Below are 25845 nucleotides of genomic sequence, written 5' to 3' on the forward strand. Positions count from 1 at the left end.
GCATAATTATTGTTCAAAAAAACCATTTAAAGTAACAAATAAGATGAACTCTTGTTCAGTTATTGAATGTTTGTATATTTTTAAAAATTTCTAATATTTTAAGAGAAAAGAAAATATGAGCTTGACATTTTCATGCGCATATTTTGAAAATCAATATCTATACAAATCACTCGAGATAGGTCCAACGTTGCGGACTGATTGCATTACGATAAATAATTAGTGTAATTTTGATTAAAGTTTCGAAAAGGTTTGTGCACTGATTATTATCTAGTTTAGTAGGTACGTTTTTTCTTTAATAAAAACCAGTATTATAAAAAGAAATTTTGCTTTCTGTAAAATGTTAATTTAATTAGTAATTTGAAACATTGAATAAAATTTTAATCAATAAGTAGAGGTTTTAATAAAGATTTTTATTCGCGATACTAAATTAGGATAATTAAAAGTGGACGCTTTTCGAAACTTTGCTCGTAATTTTAGGTAGGAAATCTAAGTGTTCAATTTAATTGAATCAGTATGATCAGAAATCGCATGAGTATTTTTTTTAAGAATTCAGTGTAAGAATTTTATTTTCCGCAAAATATTAGATTATAGTATTCATTTTATTTCTTTTTATACGTAATACGATTAAAGAATAAGATTTTGCCAGTAGCTGATTTTTGAAAAAAAAAAAAAAATTGAACTTGCGTGATTTCCGATCCCACTGATGCAAATAATTATATTCCATGATTCGTGTGTCTTCAAGAATGAGTCTGTCATTGTTCTTTCGCATAAACTCGAGATATGATAGATAGAAATGCATGTCGTACATGTCTTCGTTAGTAAACATAAAATGACAATAGATGACAGCGATCAAGCTGATCTTCTGCGAAGATGATAGATAGTGAATCGTCATATTTATCTGTTAAAGTCTGAACTATTGAACCAAATATCGCGTGATATCGATGTATCGTGACAAATTCATATTCAATCTATGATTCTCGAATGTTTTCTCTACAGTCGTTTAGAATTAAGAGCGTCTGTTATTGATAAACTACGAACGCATAATTAAACGACGTTATTCCTCGAACTTTTATTAACGTTAGAAAAATTATTATTAATTTAGGTTTTGTTATTTTCTTAATTTGGCAAATTGAGATATACGATTATAGTGTTATATAAATTATAAAGAAAATAATAGTTTAAACTGTTTGAAAATACGAGTAATAATTGAAATAATGTGAAATATAATTATTTCGTTTTAAAATAAAGCGAGAAATACAATAATTATATTTAATATTTTGTTAATTTTTTATATATATATATACATAACTCTATAGAATATATATAACTCTCTATATATATAACTCTATAGAATAAATTGCTAATTATCGGGATGCCGTTATTACTAGAAAGTTTATTAAAATAATGTAGTTGTTAAAATAATCTCATATATATATATATAAATGCTATAAAGATATATAGAATGATTATCGATCGATTATACAAAAGTGCGAAGTGAGATTGTAATTAACGACATAATTAAATTAATATATATATTATAATAACGATCACACACTCACTCACACATACATACACATATACACAAATACATTCTTTAAAAAGTCTGATAAGTCATTTGGATGTCCGTAAAACTGCCAAAAATATATTCAAAGAGATAATATTTAATATAAATATAAATAAATATTATAATAGGATAATAAAATGAATAATCTCGATAATTCGTATTCTTATTTCAATGTTGGATTTTAATTCGACATGTTAAGGATATTGTGACAAAGATATGAGGATGTAAAATAATTACGTGTATCGATATAGATAAATTTGATAGGAGCTTATATCGCGAACATGAAAATTGAATCAATATTAAAGTCGCGATAATTGTTATAATTGAATGTCAATGTTGCATCGATTCCGCAGTAACATAGTGGAGGGACGTGTAAACAATTAAAGCTTACGGTGGGACGTGATTAAGCCCAGTAGTTCGATAAACTCGGTCTCCAAAGAAAACCGGCTTATCGATTCTCGCTAGTTCGAGAGCTTGTCTACCGAGGCTGCCGTTGTTTCCGTTAACATCGTCGTGCCATTATGCAGAATTTATGAGGCCACGGGCGCTAACCACACACGAGAGCCCGCGCCATCAATTTTTATCACACTCACTTCCGAATTAAGCTTAAACACGATATTTCTTTTTAAGCATAAGCGTCGCGGATTTATCGGGACGATTACATGGAAATCCCATAACTTACGAAGCAGCTGCGTATTTCTCATTTCTATCCGCGCATTCGGTCGAGATTGTCGTTACCTTTTTCCATGTCTCGTCATTTATCGGAGGATTATTATCGGTTCCCATCTCGGATTTGTATTGAATTTCGAGACGAGACGGCGATTCGATGCTTTCATCGGAATTTCCAACTTGTCCGGAATTTATTACTTAATCACGTTTGTCGCGAGCGCGAAATTAAATTTTAACATTCTAAAATTTAGTTTGAGCATATTGCTTATGGATGACTTTAATTGAAATTGTTAATTGATTTTACGTATTCGACGAGAATTAATATATTGTACTCGTACACATCTAGAGAGAGAGAGAATGGGCATTTAATTCTCCCTTGCAGGTATTTTTAAACCTTTAAAAAATTTCACAAATTATATCGTTCTTAAATAACAATTGGAAGGGATTCAAAATTTTTATCACATATCTGAAATAATCGATAGCGTTTGTTAGCACATCACTAATTATTAATTAATTAATATACGAATAAACGTGATCAAATAAGAATATATAAAACCGTGACATCTGTTGCGAAAATGCATCCTGTATATATCTTGACTTCGAGCTAAAAACAAGATATTCGTGATATCGATCGTGAAAATTGTCGCAAATTTCCGTGATAATTTAAATGTAATGATGGATATTTTTTAGAGAGCTCGTTATTAAATTAAATTATTGTATACTCGATGCGCCAATTGCACGAAATCGCGCGATGTTATGTTTAAAATGCTCTATAAAGTCTTTATTTATTGTACAAAAAGTGCTGAATATTATATAAATATAAATATATATATATACGTATATAAATTATAAAAACATACGATCTAAAAACATACGATCTAATAGTACCTAATACGATGTAATCGTACATGCTTATTATGTGTATAAATATATGAAACAATAAAAAAATTACTTGGACGTTTCACGCAGCTCTTAGCTGTCGTACTTCCCATCCTCTTCTTCCTTACATTTCTACCTTCTCTTTACAATAATAATGCACCGGTATATCCGGTGACAAAGATGTTTTCAGACCGAGCCTTTTTTCTCCCTTACGATATTAATTTACGGAAGTCTTGCCGACAACATAAAGTTACGATGCCGCACGCGGAAGCAACTTCAACACTACAGCGGGCAATATAATGCGCTCTGTAACATGTTACGTCACGTAACTTGTTTTACAAAATGCAACGGAAAGTTTCGAAACTTACTCTCTGTGCCGAATAGGAAGGAACTCTTCGAATAAGAAAGTCGAGATGAAAGAGAGAGGGGGAGAAAAAGAAAGAGAAGAAGAAATAAAGAAAAAGGAAGGAAGGACCTTTCACAAATTCGCGAATATATTTACATCGACGTAAAGAAGTTCAATCGATGCTAATCAATAGTATAAATATTAGACATTCAGATATATTAGATATATATTAAATATATTAGAAAAATTTTATTCTTTAATCAAATATAAAATACGTTTAATCGTGTTTCTTTATTATTCATAATCATCTACGTGTAATCGTATAATCAAACATATATTTTGTAGAATATTTATATCTTCGTTTGACTGTCATCTTAAGCCGTCTTCTTAATACAAAATAACGCGATAAATTATTGAAATTATATTTGGAAAAAGAATTTAGATTATTTCTAAAAAGAAAATAGAGAAAAACTTATTTGATAATTTTTTATTTTAATGTTAAGGAAAACTACCTTCTGGCATATATATGTTTACATCTCGCTCGCATTCCTTTCCCCCACCATGCCGCTTACACGTGCTGACCTTGTCATTCGAGCAGCGAGGCTGGAACGGGTAGGACAGGTAGCTGCGCCATTCCATTTTGATTGTAGCGTTATTTCTTAAAAGGCGGTCGTATCAATGAATAAAAGAACACAGTAAACGCGATTACTACATTTTGTTGATTATCAGTCTGCATGATTAATTATCTCTCGCGATTAATGACACGAACAAGCGATTTATACGAAAGTAGATTGCGCGTCATTTATTCATACGAAGTAGAATTCGCGCAGACAAAATAGAAAATGAGAGTTATAAATGATTACTAGCTTTCCTCTACGATAATTACGAATATTTATTTCTTTGATTACATTTGGATTCTTCTCTCTCTCCTTCCATCTAATATAATTTTTATATGGCCCGAATCATATATCTTGAATATTTTGCCGATTCAAATCTAATTTATCGGAAAATGAAAAGAATCTCCGGATTTCCAATGATTTAAATAAAGCGTGATATTGTTTATTAATAATACGTGTATTTCGCTTTTGAAATATTTTGCGCGTGCGATATTGAATTTCAATATTATATTTGTTTTGCGGAGAGTTTATATCCATCGCGTCTTTAACTCGCGTCGTAGACAATACAATACTATGAAGTTTTCGATTATTGACGGTGCGACACGGATGTGAAATAAATCGACTTCGTAAGCAGCATCGCATTTAATTAATAAATACAAATGTAATTATAATATATTACAACTAATTGTAAGTATACTAATATTTGCAAACCGCGGAATATACGCAATTTCGTGTACATTTGCATATTCGTGATTTGTTGAAGCGCGTAAATTCGCGAAATTTATTTCAATCATAACCTCACTCGAGTAATCAATTAATACAGTCGACGACGTACTTCTAGATATTATAAATCCCGCAGATATTATTTATTTTCCATTTTAATCCGCATATTTATATTTACCCTTATATTATAAAATGGTGTTTGCATTTTAAAATGAGAGTGTTTTCTGATAACAACAAGTGTAGTATCGCAAGACACGCGAATTTGACTGAACAATTTTCGAGATCGTAGCTTCGTGCGATAGTGTTCGCGTTGTTTTCTTTTTATCGAAATGTAATAAAATGCGCATCGCGTATGATTAATATCGGGAGTGCCCTATAAAGTGCCGCGCTTTCGATAGATTCGTGTTTTCGCGAGTGCAAGTGCCAGCAAAGGACGAGCAAAAAGAAGAAAAAGAAGAGGAGGAGGCCCAAGGAGACATCAGGTGATACGGCGAAGCAACTATAAGGTAATAATTTATAATTTATTACAATATATACGGAACATCAGAAAAATCTGAAGGAGATTTAAAGTTCTTTTTTATTCAAAAAGTTTCCTCTTCTATTATAAAAAATTAAATATGAAATGAGATGATAAATGTAGTAATAAAATAAGTTAATTTTATTTAATCTTACAAATTACTTGATACATTTAAATGTATTATTTATTTATACAAATATTATTAAATTAAAAAAGAATTAAAAATTTAATTTAAAAATAGTATATGGTAAATGGTAAAATAAATAGTAATATAAATGGAAATATATTTTCTCTAATATATCATTACATTCCATTAAATATAATACAAATAAAGCGATAGATTAGACAAAAATAATGGAATTGAATTCAAATAGTAGGATTTTAAATTAGAGTCCACCACATAACTATACTTTCTGTATTCATGGAAAATGCTACTTGATATTGTCTTCTATTTTATGAGGCACATATAATAATATACACGTATATATTTGTAGATTTTATAAATTTATTCGAGTTTGAATTGTGTTTTAATTTCTATTTACAGGAGTACTTTATATTGATCTTTTCTCTATTTATTGTTAGTCTATCAATTATTCACATATCCATTATAGCCATTTATTTTCTCATCTATCCAACTAATCTTTCCTCATCCTTCTCACAATATACTGTTCTTTTTCCTTCTTTGCACTTTTCGCTATTTCGCACTATATATATGAATTCTTTATCTATTTTTTTAACCGAGAAAGCACTTTTCTCTCTCTCTCTCTCTTTCTCTTTCTTTCTCAGTTTCCTTTTTCCCTTGTTGATTCTCTTCTTTTCATTGTCAGCAATTCTTCCCTGGTCGCTTTTGCGATCCAGATAGGGTCGTAACGCTCAAAAGAACCGAGCACACAAAGAGCCAACAGTATTCTCTTGAAAAGTTTGAGTCGCATTTTAACAGGTGACAATGAAAGTAGACGTACCGATGAATTTCAAGTGCACGTTTTAATTTAAAAATTGAATTATAAATATTGTTGTTGCTAATTTAAACTTGTATTGCGCGAATAGAATCATTAGAATCTGTAAAAGTATAAATAAATTGTTCGTGAATTTTAGAAGAAATTTTAGGCACTTGTATTTCTTACATTATTAAGTTATAGTTCTTAATATAAAGGTTTTATTCGAAAGAGTCTATTTTTATTTGACTATTAATCGATTATCGATATAATTAGTTGAGCAAGCATGTAGAGTATCTCAAAATGAATCATAAGTGCATTAAGCAGACATACATATACTATATCTATCAATTTTACAAACAAGAATTATATATTTATTTTGAAAACCGTAGAGTCGAATTAATGAACAATTTTTTAAATCAGTTTATAAAAATTCAATCAATTAATATAATTGTATCTCTTATTATTTTATCGTTAAATGTGCGATTATTCATCAATAATTATCATTATTAATCGATAATTTTATAGTAATTTTTCCTTCATCCTTAACACGATTTCGCGCAAGTTTAATAAAAAATAGTATTTTTGTAAGTACACCCATGATAATAAGGATTAGGAAAGGTTGTGCCGACAAAGCGTACTAAGTCGCCCGTTTAACAATCGACTTCCACGAACGACACACCGATTACCTCATCGAGGAAATTAGCATGTTAATTATTGCGTGGGCGTGACGGTACGCGGCTTTCCGCACCAGAATACGACCTTTTGCCCTACGTCCTCCCCCTTCCCCTTTTATAGACGGAAACAAACAAGCGCTTTAATAAATTAGCTAATGGACGCACCGACGGAATTGCTGGACTAATTCCGGGTGCAGGAAGTAGGACGAGTGACAGTGAGTAGCTGAACGGGGGTAACAGGCGAAATTTCCAAGTGTAGGAATTACCGGGACGATATCACGACCGGGGTACCGTGTGTTTTCAGCGACCGTGTATTCACGAGTTTACTCGTTTTACGACGCACGTGCGGGGAATAAGAATTACGTTCAATTAGTCGCGATCTCCAACGCGCGTAATTTCCGGTTGTAAAGTCTACGCGTTCCTAGTTTCGAATTTCGGCGACTCGAGAGATCATTAAGAATTTGATAACGAGGCGGTCCAAGGAGCTTTAACTCTCAGAATGAGAGCATATTCAATTATTGCGATCGCGATATTTCAAAGATGCATCGCTTTTTCAGGTGGTCGCTGATTTTTTAAACGTTCTAATAACGCGTGATTAAAGATGTAGATATCTTTTATTTGATCACACTCTTTCTGCGTAAAATATTTATAGTTCATGATTTAAATTATAATTTAACACGGTGTGTATAAGAGGGAACTTATGACCAAATACGTAAGTAATCAAGTAGCTTTAGCTTTAATATCCGTGGAATCCTCCATGTCTGTTGATTACCTACTTTCTCAGACACGCTGGATGATCCCAATAAGCCGTCCCTTACTGCAACATAAAGTTAATCCTGCGGAAGCAATCTCATCCCAACACTTACAGTATATACTGTATATACATCTTAACTTCGGAAATGTTTCTGAACTTTAAGAGTTTAAACCGCGTAAGAATACGGAAAGAAGTACGTTAACAAAATTTAATTCCGTAATGATATGTACCTGCTTGTAATGACGTAGAAGTGTAACTTTCTCAAATTTTTATGCAAGCGATTTTATGCTTTAATATCTTGCATCTCTTTAATATCGCTATAAAAACGTCTTATTAGTACCAAAGTTACTATTCTTACTCGGAATTTTTAATAAAAATTTTTGCGTGTGTGCCATCGGACTATGCGCCTCGTGGCTAAATGTAAACAAAGCGCGCTCGCTAATTAATACGAATCTTTTGTTATATATTTCTCTTATCTTTCATAATATGTATATTCGCGTTAGATATTTTCCTCGCGTACAAATTCGCTCTTCAACGCCCGAGTTGCAAGTAATGTTTCGAATTCATATGCCAGTGCGATCGTATTTTTCCGCATTCATCATGAAACTCTATTTCGACGTAGTTTTACTTAAAATTTCGCAGCGCGAACCACGCGTACTCTGTTGTATTTTTTTTAACGCGATATCTGATTTCGTTTTGCTGCCAGACTCAGAATCCTAAAGAATCGGATAGAACACGCATCCGCGCTCGTTTCTGCGAATTTTGAATATTCCATATGCATGTATTTTAGCGTTTATTAATCTCTTTGATTTCGTATAAAATCTAATCATATAATAAAATATTTAACAATTTGCGAAATGAAAACGCGAATTCTTTGCGATTAAAAAAATTAATCTGAAATCGATTTTTCGAATTAATTCTCGATTGTAGATATGTTTTATAATATGTTTGAACGAAAGAAGATCCGCTTAAAATTTAAAAAGATTTAATATATTCACAACTAGAAAATATAATATATTTGCGAAGGAATATCTGCAAGTATTTCTATTCGCTTTTAAGCGATTGAAATAATGTTGGAGAACGGCTGAAAATAAGGGAGAGTTCATAATTATACTTGTCCACATGTACGAGAATAAATATTTAAAGGTACTATTATACAAATAAGAGATGCCGCATAAAGGAGCTTTCTCTATAACGTGTGGAAAATGAATATGCTAGAATTATATAAACCTATAATATTCGGGTTTCACACGCGACGTTATCCACGTAGGGTGAGATTTCAATATTTTAGGTATTATGGTTAAGCCACGCCGAAATGTTACTATTACAGAAGTTGAAGGGACGGAGATATATACAGAGACATATTTACATATTTACATTAGCGTGTGGAGCTAATGCCATATAGAGGAACAACTGAAACCCTATGAGCATTGAATTTACTTCCCGCAGAATCTAGCGTTTAACGTCTAGTAAAGTTGATTTATTCGTCTCTGCACACACATGTCTATTAAGCGAACAGATTTATGAAATAAATTTCGTTGAGATTTCCATGAATTGTATGATTATTAATTATATATTAATATATAATATATAATTATATATATTAATATATAATTAATTATATATATCTTTATCTTTTTAGTAAAAAATAACTATAGAAAATAAATGATAGAAAATAAAAAATAACTGTAGAAAATAATTTAATATTTCTGTTTAATGTTCGTTTATTTTTTGCATAGCTTTTCTCGCATAAAACATAAAAAAAAATATAAGTGGTTTGTAAAGTAGTTGATATTGTTATATTATCCATATAATTTTTTTTTTAAGAATACCAAGAATCAAGAAATTGTTTTTAATGTTTTAGAGAAGCGTTTAAGAGGATTTTAAATATATATAAATGTAAACTACCCTACAAGATGCTTTAAGACCACATTCGTGATAGCTTGAGAAAGATAGTTTATAATTCTTTTTTTTACCCTCTTTTTATTCCGCAGCTTTCATCGCATTTATTAGCTCCGAATTGCGCCTTCTTCTCGGTTTCTTTTCTCGCATTTTCTTCGAGACTTCTTTCTTTCATTTCTCTGTCGAGCTTGTTCGTGAACTTAACACATGTAATTCTTTAGAGTGGACATACATCTAATGTTTTCGCGACTGATAAAAATAGCCGGCGACTCTGGGAGTCGACGTAAACTGACAATTTCGAAATGGTTGAAATAACATGAACACAGGCACGTGCACAATATTGATAACACATTCTGTATAACAAATAACATTAATAATTCAGTAATTAATATTGAACAGCATTATTCATGCATATACGAGATTTGAATATTTTAGACATTAAGCTCCGATAAAATATCATTGCAATACTTTATGTCAATAATATTTTATGTCAATAACATAAATTATAAAATATATTTCAAAATATATCAGTATTTATTTTCTCAAATTTTTTTCGCTTCATTTTTATAATAAAAAAAAAACAGAAATATTATTAATATTTCACGTGCCAATAGACGTCGAGTCGTTTATGGTAGAAATGTTTCCGAGCGAGCACAATATATTCGTGATTCGGGATGGAAATGTTTTCCTCTGCATTAAAAAAAATTTTTTTACAGCCAATGCATAGTGTGATATCACGCAGAAGGAAAAGGCGACAATACCGCCTGCGTACGCGTCATATCTGTCACAGGTAATAGACATACATCTCGATAACGTTCAAGCTCGACGACGCGTTCATTGTCACCCTCGCCGCACAAATGCGATGCATCACGCTGCAAAACATTTATATATTCCCTAGAATCGATCATGCAAAGTGAGAAAGAGAGATAGAACGAGAAAAGAGAGGAGAGGGGTTCTCTGAATAGACATCGTTGATCGGGGAGATTCGCGCGTAACAGGCAATAGATTATTAATATGTATGGTTTCGGTATTGTGCACGCATTCATTTGTGCGTCTCGTAATTTACGATTGTCAATGAAATCGCGGCGAAAGAAAATGTCATGAATAATGCAAAGAAAATGCTGAAACATTTCATGGACCAGGTCAGCGGTTGGGAAATCCTGTTGCACATCGACCACACACTTTCCACATTCCGCGCGAGAACGCTTCGCTGCTCCCACAGGCGATCGCGCATGAAAGTGTGCGTAGGCGCGCATGTATGTATGACTATGTCTATGTCTGCGGCATTATCCGGCGGTTCGTGCAAAATTCGTAGAGGCGTGATCGTGAGCAATTCTCTCACGCGCCGATGAAGCGATCCTTTCAGCGGGGGATCGCCGATAGCAGCAGGTGAATAAACAGGCATGTATGCTTGTACGGAGGGTTGAGGATGGCACTTTGTGCCGGCTGCTAATGACATTGCGCGACTGTAGAAGCATAGCGTCGCTAGTTGTGCTAATGCGATCGGTTAAAGAACATTAGCCCGTATTATTATTATTATTATTGTACCTTTAGCGTAAGACTTAGATTTTTTTTCGAGCGATTTCATAAGAACGTGAACTTGACTTTCATATAGCGAGTGTTAGAATTTTTTTAAATTTTGCATGATTTTTAGACGGGTATGCATATATAACAATTAATTAAAAATTAAAGAAATATTTAAAGAAGCATTATCTTTGTTTTTTTTACATTATAATTGCATTATAATTATGCATAAACATCTTTGCACATCTTCGTATAAGAGCGTAGAATAGCACGTGTACTCGAGCCGTATTGATATATGTGAATGACCCCGGTGTACAAAGTGTATAAGCTTCCGTATGCTCACCATTTTAATATGCTTCGCTCGATTTGATTCTCGAATAAACGAAGATTGTAAGAGAAAAAGCCGCTGCAGGAAACCGTCTATTATAAAAGGGTCGCCTCAAGTGAAATTGGTCTCTTTCTTTCAAGATTCATTTTATCGTATGAGAAATAAACCTTTTACAAATAATATGATTAAAAAATTTGTAGATAAATGTGACGTGGGTAAATTGAGAACAATTATTTTTTCAAAATTATATTTCATCAATTAAGATGTTCAAATTTAACAAAATATTTATCTTATTGTATTATTTAGATTTTTTACTTTGAGTTTGTTGTGTAATAGAAAATAATTGCAATAGTAGAATGGAGACAATTAAATAAATGAAGACATTATTTAGGCTCTTCTCTCTCTCTCTCTCTCTTTCTCTCTACTTAACATATAACTGCTAATTTCAACTTGTAATTCAACGCAATCCTATTAATGATATGATATAGTAAGGAGCTTTGAAATTGCGGTCAAACTAATGAAGATTTTCTTGTGAATGCGTCGTTCTCGGGTACAAGAAGTGCAGGAAACGGAGATCTTAAGAAGGTGGACATGTCTCCATATATTCTCTTTTTCTAGGACAGTTTTTCTGCACCTTAGAAATCTTTTTGCCTCTCGTTTCCATTTCCTCTTGCGGATACGAAATTTAGAAAGCCCATAGTACACTGTGAAAATAAAAACATTAACGGAATCAGTAGTTAATCGTAACAAGAGCATAGCATTTGGTTTTTGCGTTTGATTTCAGAAAAATTAAGTTAATCGAAATCGGTTACGATAGCTAATTGCGCGTTCGATAATTTGAATCGAGAGAGTCTCGCTTATAAGTATAAGTTTATAAATATGATTTTCTAATTAACTATTAGATATTAATTTGTTAAGTTTTCATTGTGAAAACCCGTAGTTTGCAGGCAAGAAGAAATTAGTTATTATATATATATATATATTATAAACAATTCGAGAAATTAAAAGTAAAGAGAGGTAAAAATAAAGGAGTAAATTTATAGAAACAATGATTTGCAATTAGATTTATAGATATTTTCTTGAATAAATTCTTCATATATAAATTCTTCATATATAAATGAATATTACTATAAATAAATTTTTATTCAAAATTATATTTAAAAAATTAACGAGAGAGAAAGAGAAAAAGGGACAGAGAGAGAACAAACTCGTGAAAAATTACAAAAGTTTAGAAAAAAATTTGAAAATTAAAAATTGAATATACTTTATAAAATTTGAATTTACTTTATAAAATTGTCTCTTTTGTTCTCTCAAGTTTCGCTTCTTCCGAGCAATTTCCATAATTTCGATTTTTAAATACGATTCTCGAATTGTTTATAATATATATATATAACTCTTATGACAAATATTGATAATTTAATCATACAAATGGATACGTAATTACAGTGTCTGATGGACACTTTTTATTATTCATATTTCTCCATAATATCTTCTGTAACTCATTATATATAGAATAGAAAGTTTTAATTGGAAGCGAACATTATGGTATCTCCATTCGTATTTTCCGCTCATATTTGTGGCAAAAAGAAGGGAAAGCATATTGCTCCACTTTCATACGGCTCGTTATTATTTGACAGTTTATTATGATGAATTTGATACTTTCTTGAGAATTTACAGCGACCTTGGCGCACAGAGAAGAAACTTGCACTGCGACAAATTAGAGGGGGAATTCAGTGATATAATGGGTTGATTCATCAATTAGGATCAATTACAATCCTTGGCCCGTGTAGCGTTTCATTTAATGTTTCTCTGCGAAACTAGCTCAAGCATTTATTTCGGAATGAATTTGTTTAAGATATGTGTAATATAAAATATAATATTCCGAAAAAGACCTGGAAACAAAAAGACCTTGTTTAAAAATGCACATGCTTAAACAGTTTAATTTTAAAAATAAATTTCTATCGATAAGCTGCTTTATTTTGAAAAAAAGTCACTAAGCAGTTTTACATCAAGACGTTTAAAAAGTTCACTTCAATAAAGTACAGAAAATCTTTATACAAAAAATTTCCCGATCGAAACGAATTGGTGTGAAAAAAAAAACACCCCGTAGATATTTCCGTAGAGAGAGAAATATCCATTACAGCGCGTGATTTTCAACAGCAGACAACGTCACCCTCAACATGCGGACGCTCGGTTCTCGGAAACGTGTTCATTAGCATACTTCGATTAAACAATGTCCTTAGCAAACGCGCCACCCCCGTCCGTTCCTCCCTCCGTAGGAGGGAAAGAAATAAGCGCAGAGGGAGAGTTGCGGAAATGGTCCGCGCGCGGCCCGATACCACCGGGCGGAGAGAGCGGAATTATTTATCTCACGCTGGCCGCGTGCAGCAGCGCGGCGTCCAGGACCTTGATAAATAGATCCTCGCGCGAAACGTTGCAGCAGGTTCCCGCAGTTCGGGCTCGAGAAGGGACCATTAGGTAGGATCTACCGCGTGGTGGTGGAAAAACGAAAAGCGAGGGAAAAAAAAAGGAAAAGAGAAGCAGATCGCGGAATAAAAGCGGCCGTTTATAGTCGCCCCTGGATGCTGCCGTTCTTTTTCACCGGACGCATCGCTATGGAAAATTGAAATAATTAATCGAGTGCACGAGTCCTCTTTCTCTCATCCCATTTTGTCGCGCTTCGAGGACGCGTCTGGACATAATCATCGCGCGAGCGCGACACGAATTGCATTAATCGACCGATCGAAAAAGCTAGCTTTCTTCCATTTTTAAATGTACATAAAGTGCATGTTTCTGTATATTAACTTATTCAACGTGAAACCAAATGCTTCGCGATCGCTGTTTTAATCATTTGCCCTACAGGTAAAAAAAGCAAGACGCAAGAATACCCGATAACATCGTAATAACGTTCCAACAAGTATTTCTCATGCAATAACGAAGGAATAAAGATGAATTGTAACATTATATTCAGGAACATTTAATATAACGTTTCGTTATTCTGTATTTTAAATATCAATATTAGATGCGCATGATCGAGTCCTTTTACAATTAAAGATTAATAAAATGTAACGATGGTTTTATATTCTGAGGCAGCAGCAAGAAACATTATTAAAATTAATAAATCGTTTTAGATGATCGTTGAAATACTCTATTTTTCCGCGTTTGTATATAAAATATTTTATATTAAGTGGAAATAAGAGTAAAGTTGATATAATTTTCTTATTCGTATATTTACATAGTTTATAAAATGTTTTGGTATGTTTTTGTAAAATGCATGAAAAGAGGTGTATTTAAATTTGGAATATTTACAAAAATACAAAAAGTTATATGAAAAGATTATTTATAATATTATTAATTAAAACATTTTTGATATTTTTTCGTTTGCAAATGCACTATGAATCAATTCGTATTTCATTTATTGTGTAATTTCACAATTGTTTATAATATTTCTCATCATTTATTTTACGCAGCACTGAAATTTGTTTTGTAGATCTCTATTATATACGGATATTGAGTTAGTCAAATAAACGATACACGTAATTGTATAGAAATTGATATTTGCAACTGATCTCCGAGGATTAAACACGATGATATTTAATATTTAAATATATATGTTGCGTGTATGTGTATCATTGCTCCCAAAAGACCGAAGAGTATAAAATGAAAAGTATGCTTTTTATAACATTCACTTTGACATGTAATGAATACAGGCATACATAGAATGTATCATACATAGCTTTTTCGCAGCCGCATAGTATAAATAAATGAATAAAATCCTTTCCCCCACGTAATCCATATCAGATTGTATATTGTAACATGGGAGAGCATATTCCGGTATGTGAAATATTGATTTGACCGAATTGCGTTTTCTCTATCGTAGATATATACATTAAAAGAACACAGGAGAAATAGATTTTTTTCTGAAGAGAAATATTGGAATTAATATCATATATATGCGTATAATCTTTCAACTTGCTATTCTGTCACTCGTGATTTAAAATATCTAGTGACAAAAGTAAAATGATTCAATCCAAAAGAATGATATGTGCCGAGATGGATAACATTTTCTCCCTTAAATATACGAATATTTCTATTATGATTAAATGTGGAAAATGTTATTTAATCATTTTTATTTTTATTTTTTTAGCGTTTGCTTCGCTTATAATATATACTAGGCAAAAATTACATTTTATTGCTTTATAATGATGTTCTTTAATTATACGTGCTTTTATGTTTCATGTAAATTATATGAATATGTAAAAAGCACACGCAGAAAAATGAAACAATTCTATGCAAAATAGTGGTAGATTTTTTCTATATGTTATTCAAGGGTAGAATGAGATTTTTCTGTATATTTGTATATACAATATTATAATACTATTAATTTTTAAATATCTTGATTTTTTGTAATTATATATTAATTATGTGTGTTCATTAATTGTAATTTAAATATTATTTACTTGGATATTGTATTATAAATTAAGTCAGATATAAATTTTAAAAAGATCTAAAATGATCAAAATAGTAATAAATTTTAATAGTTGAATGATTGCAAACACGGTTATAAAAACAAATTATAAAAATTTTATGAAAATCAAGATCTCTAACAATTTTACATTAAACACTTTTTAATTAACTTTTTGCAATTTTTTAAAGATTACAAAGATTACTCATTCGAAAGATTTACAATATTCAGTTAGAAAAGTGAAAAATTTTATTGTAACCGGTATATGCAATCCGTTAGCGAAACCATTCCTTTGCACAAAAATTTATTGGAAAGCTTTGCTCTCAATGAAAGCTGCTAGCTTTACATCCAGCTAGGATTGGCAATTTTTTCAATTTTTGAAAAAATTTTTCCAATCTCATAAAATTTTCTGAATTCTTATATACACATATAAATTGGACAGTTTACTTTAGGTTTAAATTATGTAAGCCTAATGTGTATCCCTTTAAACATCTCTTTAAACATTATCAGTTAATATTATTAAATAATAATTATTTTGTGATTGAATTTAATATACAGAATGAATTATAAATAAAAAATTTTCAACTACTAATCTTTTTTCTCAAACATGAAATTTAATAAAAATATTTATTGCATATATTTTATTTACACACTTCCAACTTTATATATCTTAATAACATATTTTAATGTTATTTTATAGCAATAATTCTATTCAATCTCCTATTTAATAAGCACATAATATTAATTGTTGCCAATATATATACTGTAATTATACATGTACATACATACATTTTGTAAAAACAAAATTATACGTTCCGAATCAACTATGTACATTTGCTCAGAATTTTTTCGGGATATATCCATCGAATATGGCTGAAATTATATTTTTGTTGTAAAATAATAATAAGATTCTTTTTCATCTCAATAAATAAATCGATGCAATAAATGTAATTCTTATGCGTTCGTTTTACGAAAGTATTATCGTTGTCGTTTAATAATGAAAAAGATGTTCCATGAAGCTTATATGGGAAAATAGAACACGTTGACCATCTCATCCGTTAGTGGCCTTGTATGTATTGAAGATGAAAAATTCATGGGGCTCGCGATGTAACATCCAATCTTAAGTATTTATTTTATGTAAGATATATACGCGTCTAATTCTCCAGCATTTTTGTGGAAAATAGCACGCGAATGTAAAAATAGTACACTGAACAAAAAATTTTGTTGAATATTGCCAAAAAAATATTCTTTTGTAGTAACTGTACATCGTTGTACTGAACTCTCTGTTTTGATGATTTGAATAAGCTTTTTTTACATCAATAAATTATTTCGGAATATTTTAGATATATTTATTTGAACGTATTGGACAATATACTTAGTTGGGCAAAACAAATTTTGCCTTTTTCAACCAAGTTTTTTTTCAGTGTACATGTACGCGCATCCAAACATAAAAAAATCAATTTTATATATGAATTATATATTCTTCTATAAAGAAAAATATTAAGTAAATGTAAAATTTTTTAGATAAGTTTCTATTTCCTTGGAATTTTCTTGCTCATATTTATTTAATTCGTCTTTTAAATAAACTTATGTAAAATTTATATACATTTCAAAACTTTCGCATCTTTGATATGTTCAAAATTTATAAGTTATAAGTTAAATAAAAGATAAAAGATTCTTAATATACATATAATGAATTATTTGTTTAAGTGGAAAGAAAATGAGAAAATAATAACATTATAAAAATGGTGACTCTTTGAAATAAAATTCTCTTCTAATAATAAACTAAGTAAATACTCGAGGGCACAGTTATGTAAGATTAATAATAGCATATATAGTATATACAGATTAAGAGACGATATATCTGAAGGAGTATCGATTATCACACCAGCACAAATTGGAAGATAATTGGCTGTGTCAGCTTGCGCGCACCGGTCTGGTTCTCCTGTACTGGACAATATCATATGACGGGAATTTAATAAAGTTCCGACCTGGACATTGCGTAGGACGTGGCTGAAAGAAATAGATGCGGAGCGTGTCCAGCATGCACAAGACCTTCTTTCTTCTTCGATTCTTCCTCCTATCACCCAGTTCGCATTTCTCTTCTAGTTTTCGTTTCCCGAGCAACTCTCATCCGAGTTTCTTTATTTTTCGTTCACATGTGTGAATAAAATTTGAAAATAAAATGAAAATTATCGAATGGAGTCATCAAATGAATATTTTCATTCTTTTGTGAATGGTATTTAAAAAAATTGGTTCTTGAAATTTTTATAGGAAATTTACCAAATTTATATTAGTTTCTGAATATTATTGAGTTTGTTACTGTAAAAACATTATCAATTTTTATTGATTTTTTATCATTATATAAATAGATAAAAGCTTGTCTCTCATAAATACTCCAAAAATTTCATATAAATAAAAAAATATTGAATTAGATTTATTTTTTTCAATCACTCTCGAAATGCATCTATAATATACATAGAATTTAACTTTTAATTACTTCTAGATTTCGAAAGGATAGAAAAAAAGTATTTTGACTGAATATTTTATAGACATTAATAAAGCTTATTATTTAAACTACATTCGTATTTTTATATTTAATTCTATTATGAAAATAAGAATACATTATTATAGTTAGGAAATAGTATATTGACAAATTAGATATATATCTTTATTTTTTGCATTATTGTGTATTATAATCGACATTTTCTCATTTCTATTCAAAAGATTTTCTATTTTAAAAGATCAGAATAAAATAGAGAAAATGTATCTCTTTTTCTTCCTACAAATATATTATATTTCTTAACACGAAATATAAAAAAAATATTACATTGTTATTTCATTTTACGATTTTAAGAAATTAGAATAAAATCAATTTTTGAATTTTATGAGAGAGATATATAATGATTATAATTATAAATGATATAATATAAAATTTCATAGATACGAATCTCTCTCTTTCTCTCTCTCCCTTTGTAGAGTACCGAAATATATTTAAGAAAAAATATATTGTGCGCGTATTTCATGATAAATGCTTTATATTTTCATGTATGTCATACAAATTTTAAATTATTTAACTCACAGGGTACACAAAAATCAATTATATTTGTAATGTATATTAATTATTATCATAAACATTGATATATATGCATTTTATTACAGAATTTATGTATATTATGTACAGAAATGACGAATTATTATTTTTACAATGTCATATAGATCAATTTCAAATAATATTAAAATAATTTAACGTATTTTTCTCAGTCACTGTGATATACATATATTTTTATTAATTACACGAAATGGATCTTTATTTAACGAATATCGGAATTATCAGATTAACTTTCTTGCTAAAAAATTAGTATGATTGAAATACATTAGTGACATTCAATACGAATTAGTAATATTATATGTATATATATAAATTTAGTTTTTCTGCTGTTTTTTTATTAATTTGTTAAATCTAAAATTATCATAATAAAACAATTAATGATTTAATTTTCGGCAGAAAGTTTTCTATAATAATAAATAAATAAAGATTTTTATATGTGTATATACAATGTTAATATGATAACTATATATAAACTGTACAAAATATCAGGCATTATTATAACTTAGAAAAAACTATAATTCTAGTTTTCTGTATTTTCTTTACATATGATAGTATCACAGAAAATGTATTTTATGTAATATTTTATATGTATATTACAAAGATTTTTCTGCAATATGTAAAATATTTTTGCAATAATTATAGCAACGAATTATATATGGAAAATTATTTTATTGTCTTAAATCATTATTTATATAACGATTCTAATTTTTTACATCAGTATAAATACAATGTGCCTATATACATTAATATTTCTAACATTCCTGCGAAAAAAATAAAAAATAAATAATACACTTTTTATAACTGGATGAAGCACGATCGAATTAAATAGTTAATTCATTAATTGATAAGAAAATTATAATTAAATAATCTCTTTCATATAAATGTAGAGTATTTTATGATTGGTTGAAAAAATTTAATTTTATTTATGATATATATATATAATTTTTTGTTTCGCTTTATGATAAAAAAAATAATGCTTTTTTAAGTTCATGTAGTTGATGAGATGTACAAAAATTCAGTTTATAACTTACTAAAAACTTAGATTAAAAAACTTGAAAATTAAAATTTGAATGCTAATACTACAACAGGCTTTTTAAAAAAATAATAAGATACAAGCAGATAAAATAATACAAGTTGTCAATAAAGACAATGTCAGTAATACAAACTATAATTGAAGTAAAAAATGATGATAAAAAATTTAAAAAAAGAAAAAAAACACTTTTAACAGAGCATGATTTAATAAAATTATTTTATATTCAATGTCTTATATTTTACATAATCAGGATTATCTGACGATTTTCATGATATTCCATCTGTATGTTTGTTTCCTAACATCAATATAAACTTAATATTTTTAAGCGTATTTGCACACACAATTTTCTTTAATTTTTTTTTAAGGAAGGCAATTTGTTGTATATTTAATTACTAATCTAGAAAATAATTGTATTGCTTATTTTACATTGACATTTTACTTGTATTTCCGTTGTCAAAATTATCGCATTTGAACATTTCCGTTATCTGTCTTGTACATTGACGGACAATCTTCTATCGTTTTCTTATCTCCTATCGTTTTCGATTTTATTCCAATATCATAGATCTTAGTTTTCGATGGTTCATATTTGCATATCACAGCATACATGTCACCGCCTAAGCGAAGCGCCAACCATCGATTTTTTACAACAGCCAATTTTAAACAATCACACTTCATTTTGGCGTGAAAATTTGTATGTAAGGTTCTACCCATGCCCTCGATGACTATAAGATCCACATTATGCTTCACCATTGCAAGACATAGATCCAGATTCAGACGACTATTAAATAATAAAGTAATATTATATATCATTAATATTAAATTATTAATAAATATTATAAAAGTGGAGAAATTATAAAATAACATTTTTTTATTATAAGCAAAATATATAATTGCTTATAATTATAATTGTAAGATATTTCGAAATACATACCTTAGATCTAAACAAGGACCTGCTTGTGCAGTTTCCATGGCAATAAGTGTATTATCTTCTAAAGCCTGTTTAATAACATTACAAATTTTTGCGGCATCCCGTAACGTTACAACCAATTCGGGATATGTTACATCATTCAAAGCTGGCAAAGAATTAGCGCATAATATTACCTAAAAATATATATATATTTTTTTAAATTTAAGATAAAATGTAATTTTTTCAATTAATTATTTAATAAATTAGTTTTTACAAATAGTTTGACATATTCAAAAAGATTGATTTATAAGTACAATTAATATTAACTAACTTTAGTTCCTCGTTGTAATAAATCTCGTGCAAATGGCAAAATTCCAAGAATTATATCCACACCACTGTTATCTACAAAAATGGCTGCACATTTATGAGGCTGTCCATTCTGTAATCTATGTATCCAATCATCTAAATTATCCTCCAACCATGGTCTACCTGTTTTTACAACAGAAATTGTCTTTAGAATTTTATTAAAATAACATAAAAGTCAGAAAAACTTTTTTGGATGATCCAGTTTAGTCTTGTAATAGCCAAAAGCAATTGCAATACTGATTTTTTAATTTAATAATACTAGTTTACCTGGAATTTTTGTTTGAGCTTCTTTGAAGCCAAAATCAGTGGTTTCTAATAGTTTTGCAACATCTTTTGCACCCCAATCAAATATATTACCACTTAAAACACCAAGAATCAAAGCTTTTATCTTTTCTGCACCTTCTAACTTATCTAAAGTAGTTATGCGATCATGTAGATGCCTTAAAGCTTCTTCATTCTCTTTCTTTTTTTGCTACAAATAAGACAATATAATGTAATTGATTAATTTTGTGTTTAATTTGAAAAACATATAATTTAAAAAACAAAGATCACTTACATGTAAATATGGATCTGGAAAATCAAACTCTTTCATACAATGCTCAATAGTATCTAGTAATATTCTAACTGTAAGTGCCCCATATGCACTGCAAATTAAAAATTATATAATTTCAGTTTACATATACATGTGTAATTAATTTATCTATTATTAGTATTTCTCATGATGGAAAACTTACACTGGTTGTGTATGAAGATAATGTAATCTATTAATATATTTTTCCTTAAGTTTTGATCCTCTATCTTTTGCTGTCGGACTATGTGGTTGACTATGAATAGCTCTCGCCACAAATTTATCCACGGATTCTTCAAAACATTGTAACCAATAATCTCTGTAGACATAAATATTTTATTATTTAGATTTGCATAATCATAATTTTCAAAAATAACTAAACAAAAATCTCTCATACCTGGCCTCCTTATCCTGAGCGAGATCTGTGGTATCAGGATTGTAAGATGCAGGGTCTTTTAATAGTGGACAGAATGTAACAATATATTCTGCTTGATCGATTTCCAACTGATCAATTTTCATTCCGAGATCAGTTGGCACAGAATCGTTAAAACCTGATGACCCGGCATAATTTTCCAACCAGCTGTATTTATCTGACTGTTCAGTGCCATATAAATATGCTCCAATCGCACCAAGGTAACCTTCATGGCGAAGAAAGAGAGGCTTTACCTTATCCTAAATAATGGATATGTGACAGCAACATAAATATATAGAAACATATAGTTTATGAAGAAACCTGCATTTTATTTTGATCTTTTGCTAATTATATAAAAATGATTTAATTAAAAAAATATATAATTATGTTGAAAAAAATATTGTAAAGCACAGAGAAGCAAAGAGAAGCAACTGTAGAGACTAACATGAGACCAGTATTTGATGGAGTATGAAATGGTATGCATCGATAGTGGATGGTTACGAAGGAAATAACCACCAAAATAAATCTTGTCCATATTGTACACAGTCGCATATAAACTAGCAATGTGCCCAATATCATTGCTAATGGTGATTAACAAACTCCTTGCAAGATCAGCTTCAGAAAATTTTGGTTGTCCTGGAATGTTATATATTAATATAATTAATATTTAAATTAGAAAATGCTTAATTTAGTTTCTTTCACTCAAACTAAAAACTAATAACTAGGAGTTTATTGTAACGACTTGATAATGACAGATAATTATCATTTTTTGTATATTATACTTTAAACACAGTTTGAGAAAATACATTTTTTGACAATAATCTTATATTATATAGAATTTATGTATATTTATGCGTACCACAAGCCACTGCCTTGCCAAAAGATGATGCAATAAGTTCTCCAGGTAAACCTTGAGAGGAATAATCGCCTCCATAAATATCTTTCACTAACATATCTACATTACGGTGATCCCCTCGTTCTGCAAGTTGCAGCAATTCATCAAAGCCCTAGCAGGGTGTTTTTAAAGTCATTGTTTTAATACATATCTCTATATATATAATTCACATGGACTCAATGGAGTACCAAGATGGAGTAAAATCCTTTTATAATGAAATTATATATAAAAAACAATTCATTTTTCTATAAAATCTTATTTCAAGCAGATTTGTAAAGATTAAATAAGAAAAAAATACATATCAAATATACAGAAATTATATAATAGTTATTAAGAGAAATAATAGTATAATCTAAGAAATTACAAGCTTTGTACCTTTCTTTTTGTTAGTAATGATCCTAATCCCCAAAATGTACCTCCTCCTGTAGCTGTACCCCCAATTCTTTCAAATACTTCATCTGATTCTACCTATAAAATTTAAAGACTTTAAGAATTCATTTATTCATTATAAATAAAAATATTTACTAAGTATTTATTACTTACTTTAAGAATACTGACGCCACTGCCGATATTAACTAACAAATATGGAAATATGTTAGGTTCAGCTTTTTGAAATTTATATTCTGGATTTGCATGACGATGGTATTCAAAAGCTTCACATGGTATATTTTTAAGTAAGAAATTACAGCCTTTTATCAGACAATCTATCTCATCTTCTTTGTCAACTCTAAAATTTTATCTTATCAATTAGTAAACATGACATTAAGAGTTTCATAAAATATATTATAATATATTATAATATGTTATAAGTTGAACAATATAAGATTAAATATTATATGTAACAAGATACAATATTTTTAATATTTATATGAAAAATTTATAAAGATATATTTAAATTTTAAATTAAAATATATTTTAATTGAAATACATAAGTATATAAATAAAATCAAAATATATATAAATAAAATATACAAATGAAATTTTAAAATTTATATTTTCCCTATTAATCAAAATTTACAATATTTAATAATACTTACAATAATCCTAATTTCTCTTGCAATAAAGGAGTATATTTAAATGCTCCACCTCCAGTTACTTTAATACTTTTCCCATGAAAACGTTCAACATCTACTAAATTTTTCTTGACAAAGTCTAAGCAGTTTTCAATATATCTTGTTTCAAATTTAACAAAGTGTAATCTGCTACCCTCAAATACTTTGTATGCTCGTTCTCCACTATTTCCTAACCCTTCTGCATCCTCATAAAGTGCCTTGCGATAACTTATCGTTGAATAATATGCAATTTTCGTTAATGATAATCCTGAAATAATATGCAATAATATACATTAAATTTGAAAAAAAAGATACAGTCTGATAATATTTTTTTTACACAAACAACAACTAATAACTGATAGACACAAGAGCAATTCGAATTTAGCCATAGCAATTTGATACACATAAATATAATATAATGTATAAACTTGTTAGACTAGCAGGTATCAGTTATATGGTAAACGTAAACACAGCAGATAATTATATTTATTTCACAATAGTTTAATTTCGTGGAATGAAATGCGAGACAATGATGATGCAAGAATTAATCTTAAAAAGCCAAGCTGAAAAAAAATGCTATTTGGAAAGGACCATACGGTTTTAATTGTACAACATACCGATATCTATGGCGAAGGTTTGCGCATTTTTTAGATTGGCAAACACCTCGACAGCCGGCGGCAATTTGATGCATTGCGGATGCGAATGCTCGCCGTCGATTTCCGCTGCCATTTCCGCTTCACAGACGACAATTTGTCGATTCTCCCAGCGTTTGACACCCACTTGACGGTCCACGCGCATTTAATGACTGGCAGGTAGCGATTGTACACCTACATGATCGATGTGTGCAGGTCAGGCGCCAGATAAGATGCTCTGATTTATGTAGCCGACAACCGACATAAACATCTGATTCTAGGAGAGCGGGGAGGGACCCCGAAAGGGAGTTTCGCTCTGTCTCGTTTTTGCTCGTATACCAATTATTCACTTACTCATATTGCGCATGCGGAATACAATGTATACGTTTAGTCAAGGTTAGTAAGTCTAACGTGTTGACATATTCTTCTTATTGTTAGATTTATTTATTTCTCTATGCATTCTATATTTACAAATTTACTCGAATAACGTATCAATCTTAGAGGATAAATAAATGAGCTCCCTTTACTAGTTCCAATCTTTTAACATTGCATATGTTACATTAATATCCAACTGATAAATAACAGATGTTGTTTTATAATTTTCTTATTTTATTGGAAGGAAAAAGATAAAGATAAAGTTTAAAGTGAGTGTAGCCAACACACACACACACACACACACACACACACACACACACACACACACACACACACACACACACACACACTCTCAGCTATAAAAAACAACTTATTATCTAACATAATTAATGTGTTAGTTAAATAGCTGATTTACAGGATTTACAAGCTGAAAATTTTAAGTAATTGTAAATTTAATCTTTTAGGTTCTTTTTGCTCATATTATCGTTTACAGATCTTAAAATATTATGGATATTTTAATTAGAATAGATTTCATGATCACTGATGTATTTATAATATGTACATCATGTGTGTATATATTTACATATTTATAT

The 25845-nt window shown here is 29.7% G+C and overlaps 1 protein-coding gene across 1 annotated transcript; it reads right to left on the minus strand.

Annotated features, from left to right (window-relative positions):
• Positions 1–20254: 20254 nt before the first annotated feature.
• On the minus strand, positions 20255–25219 carry LOC105256122 (pantothenate kinase 4). Its single transcript, XM_025413733.1, has 13 exons — positions 24863–25219; positions 24231–24513; positions 23737–23920; positions 23569–23661; positions 23158–23305; positions 22744–22934; positions 22284–22558; positions 22053–22205; positions 21875–21962; positions 21586–21790; positions 21284–21441; positions 20977–21146; positions 20255–20823 (listed from the first exon to the last, which is right to left on the minus strand). The coding sequence occupies exons 1-13, from the start codon at positions 25041–25043 to the stop codon at positions 20505–20507; spliced, it is 2448 nt and encodes an 815-aa protein (XP_025269518.1). The 5' UTR covers positions 25044–25219; the 3' UTR covers positions 20255–20504.
• Between the last annotated feature and the right edge of the window lie 626 nt (positions 25220–25845).

The sequence above is a fragment of the Camponotus floridanus genome, unplaced genomic scaffold (genome assembly GCF_003227725.1).
Source record: "Camponotus floridanus strain SB8 unplaced genomic scaffold, Cflo_v7.5 scaffold7, whole genome shotgun sequence".
Classification (NCBI taxonomy): domain Eukaryota; kingdom Metazoa; phylum Arthropoda; class Insecta; order Hymenoptera; family Formicidae; genus Camponotus; species Camponotus floridanus.

What these genes read in the sequence shown, in the direction of transcription:
- LOC105256122 (XM_025413733.1), bottom strand. Translation starts at nt 25,043, where the DNA reads ATGCGCGTGGACCGTCAAGTGGGTGTCAAACGCTGGGAGAATCGACAA. An exon ending in TGGCAAGGCAGTGGCTTGTG is followed by an intron (nt 22,935 to 23,157) that starts GTACGCATAAAT and finishes ATAACATTCCAG; the next exon opens with GACAACCAAAATTTTCTGAA. An exon ending in CCATCAAATACTGGTCTCAT is followed by an intron (nt 22,559 to 22,743) that starts GTTAGTCTCTAC and finishes TCCATTATTTAG; the next exon opens with GATAAGGTAAAGCCTCTCTT.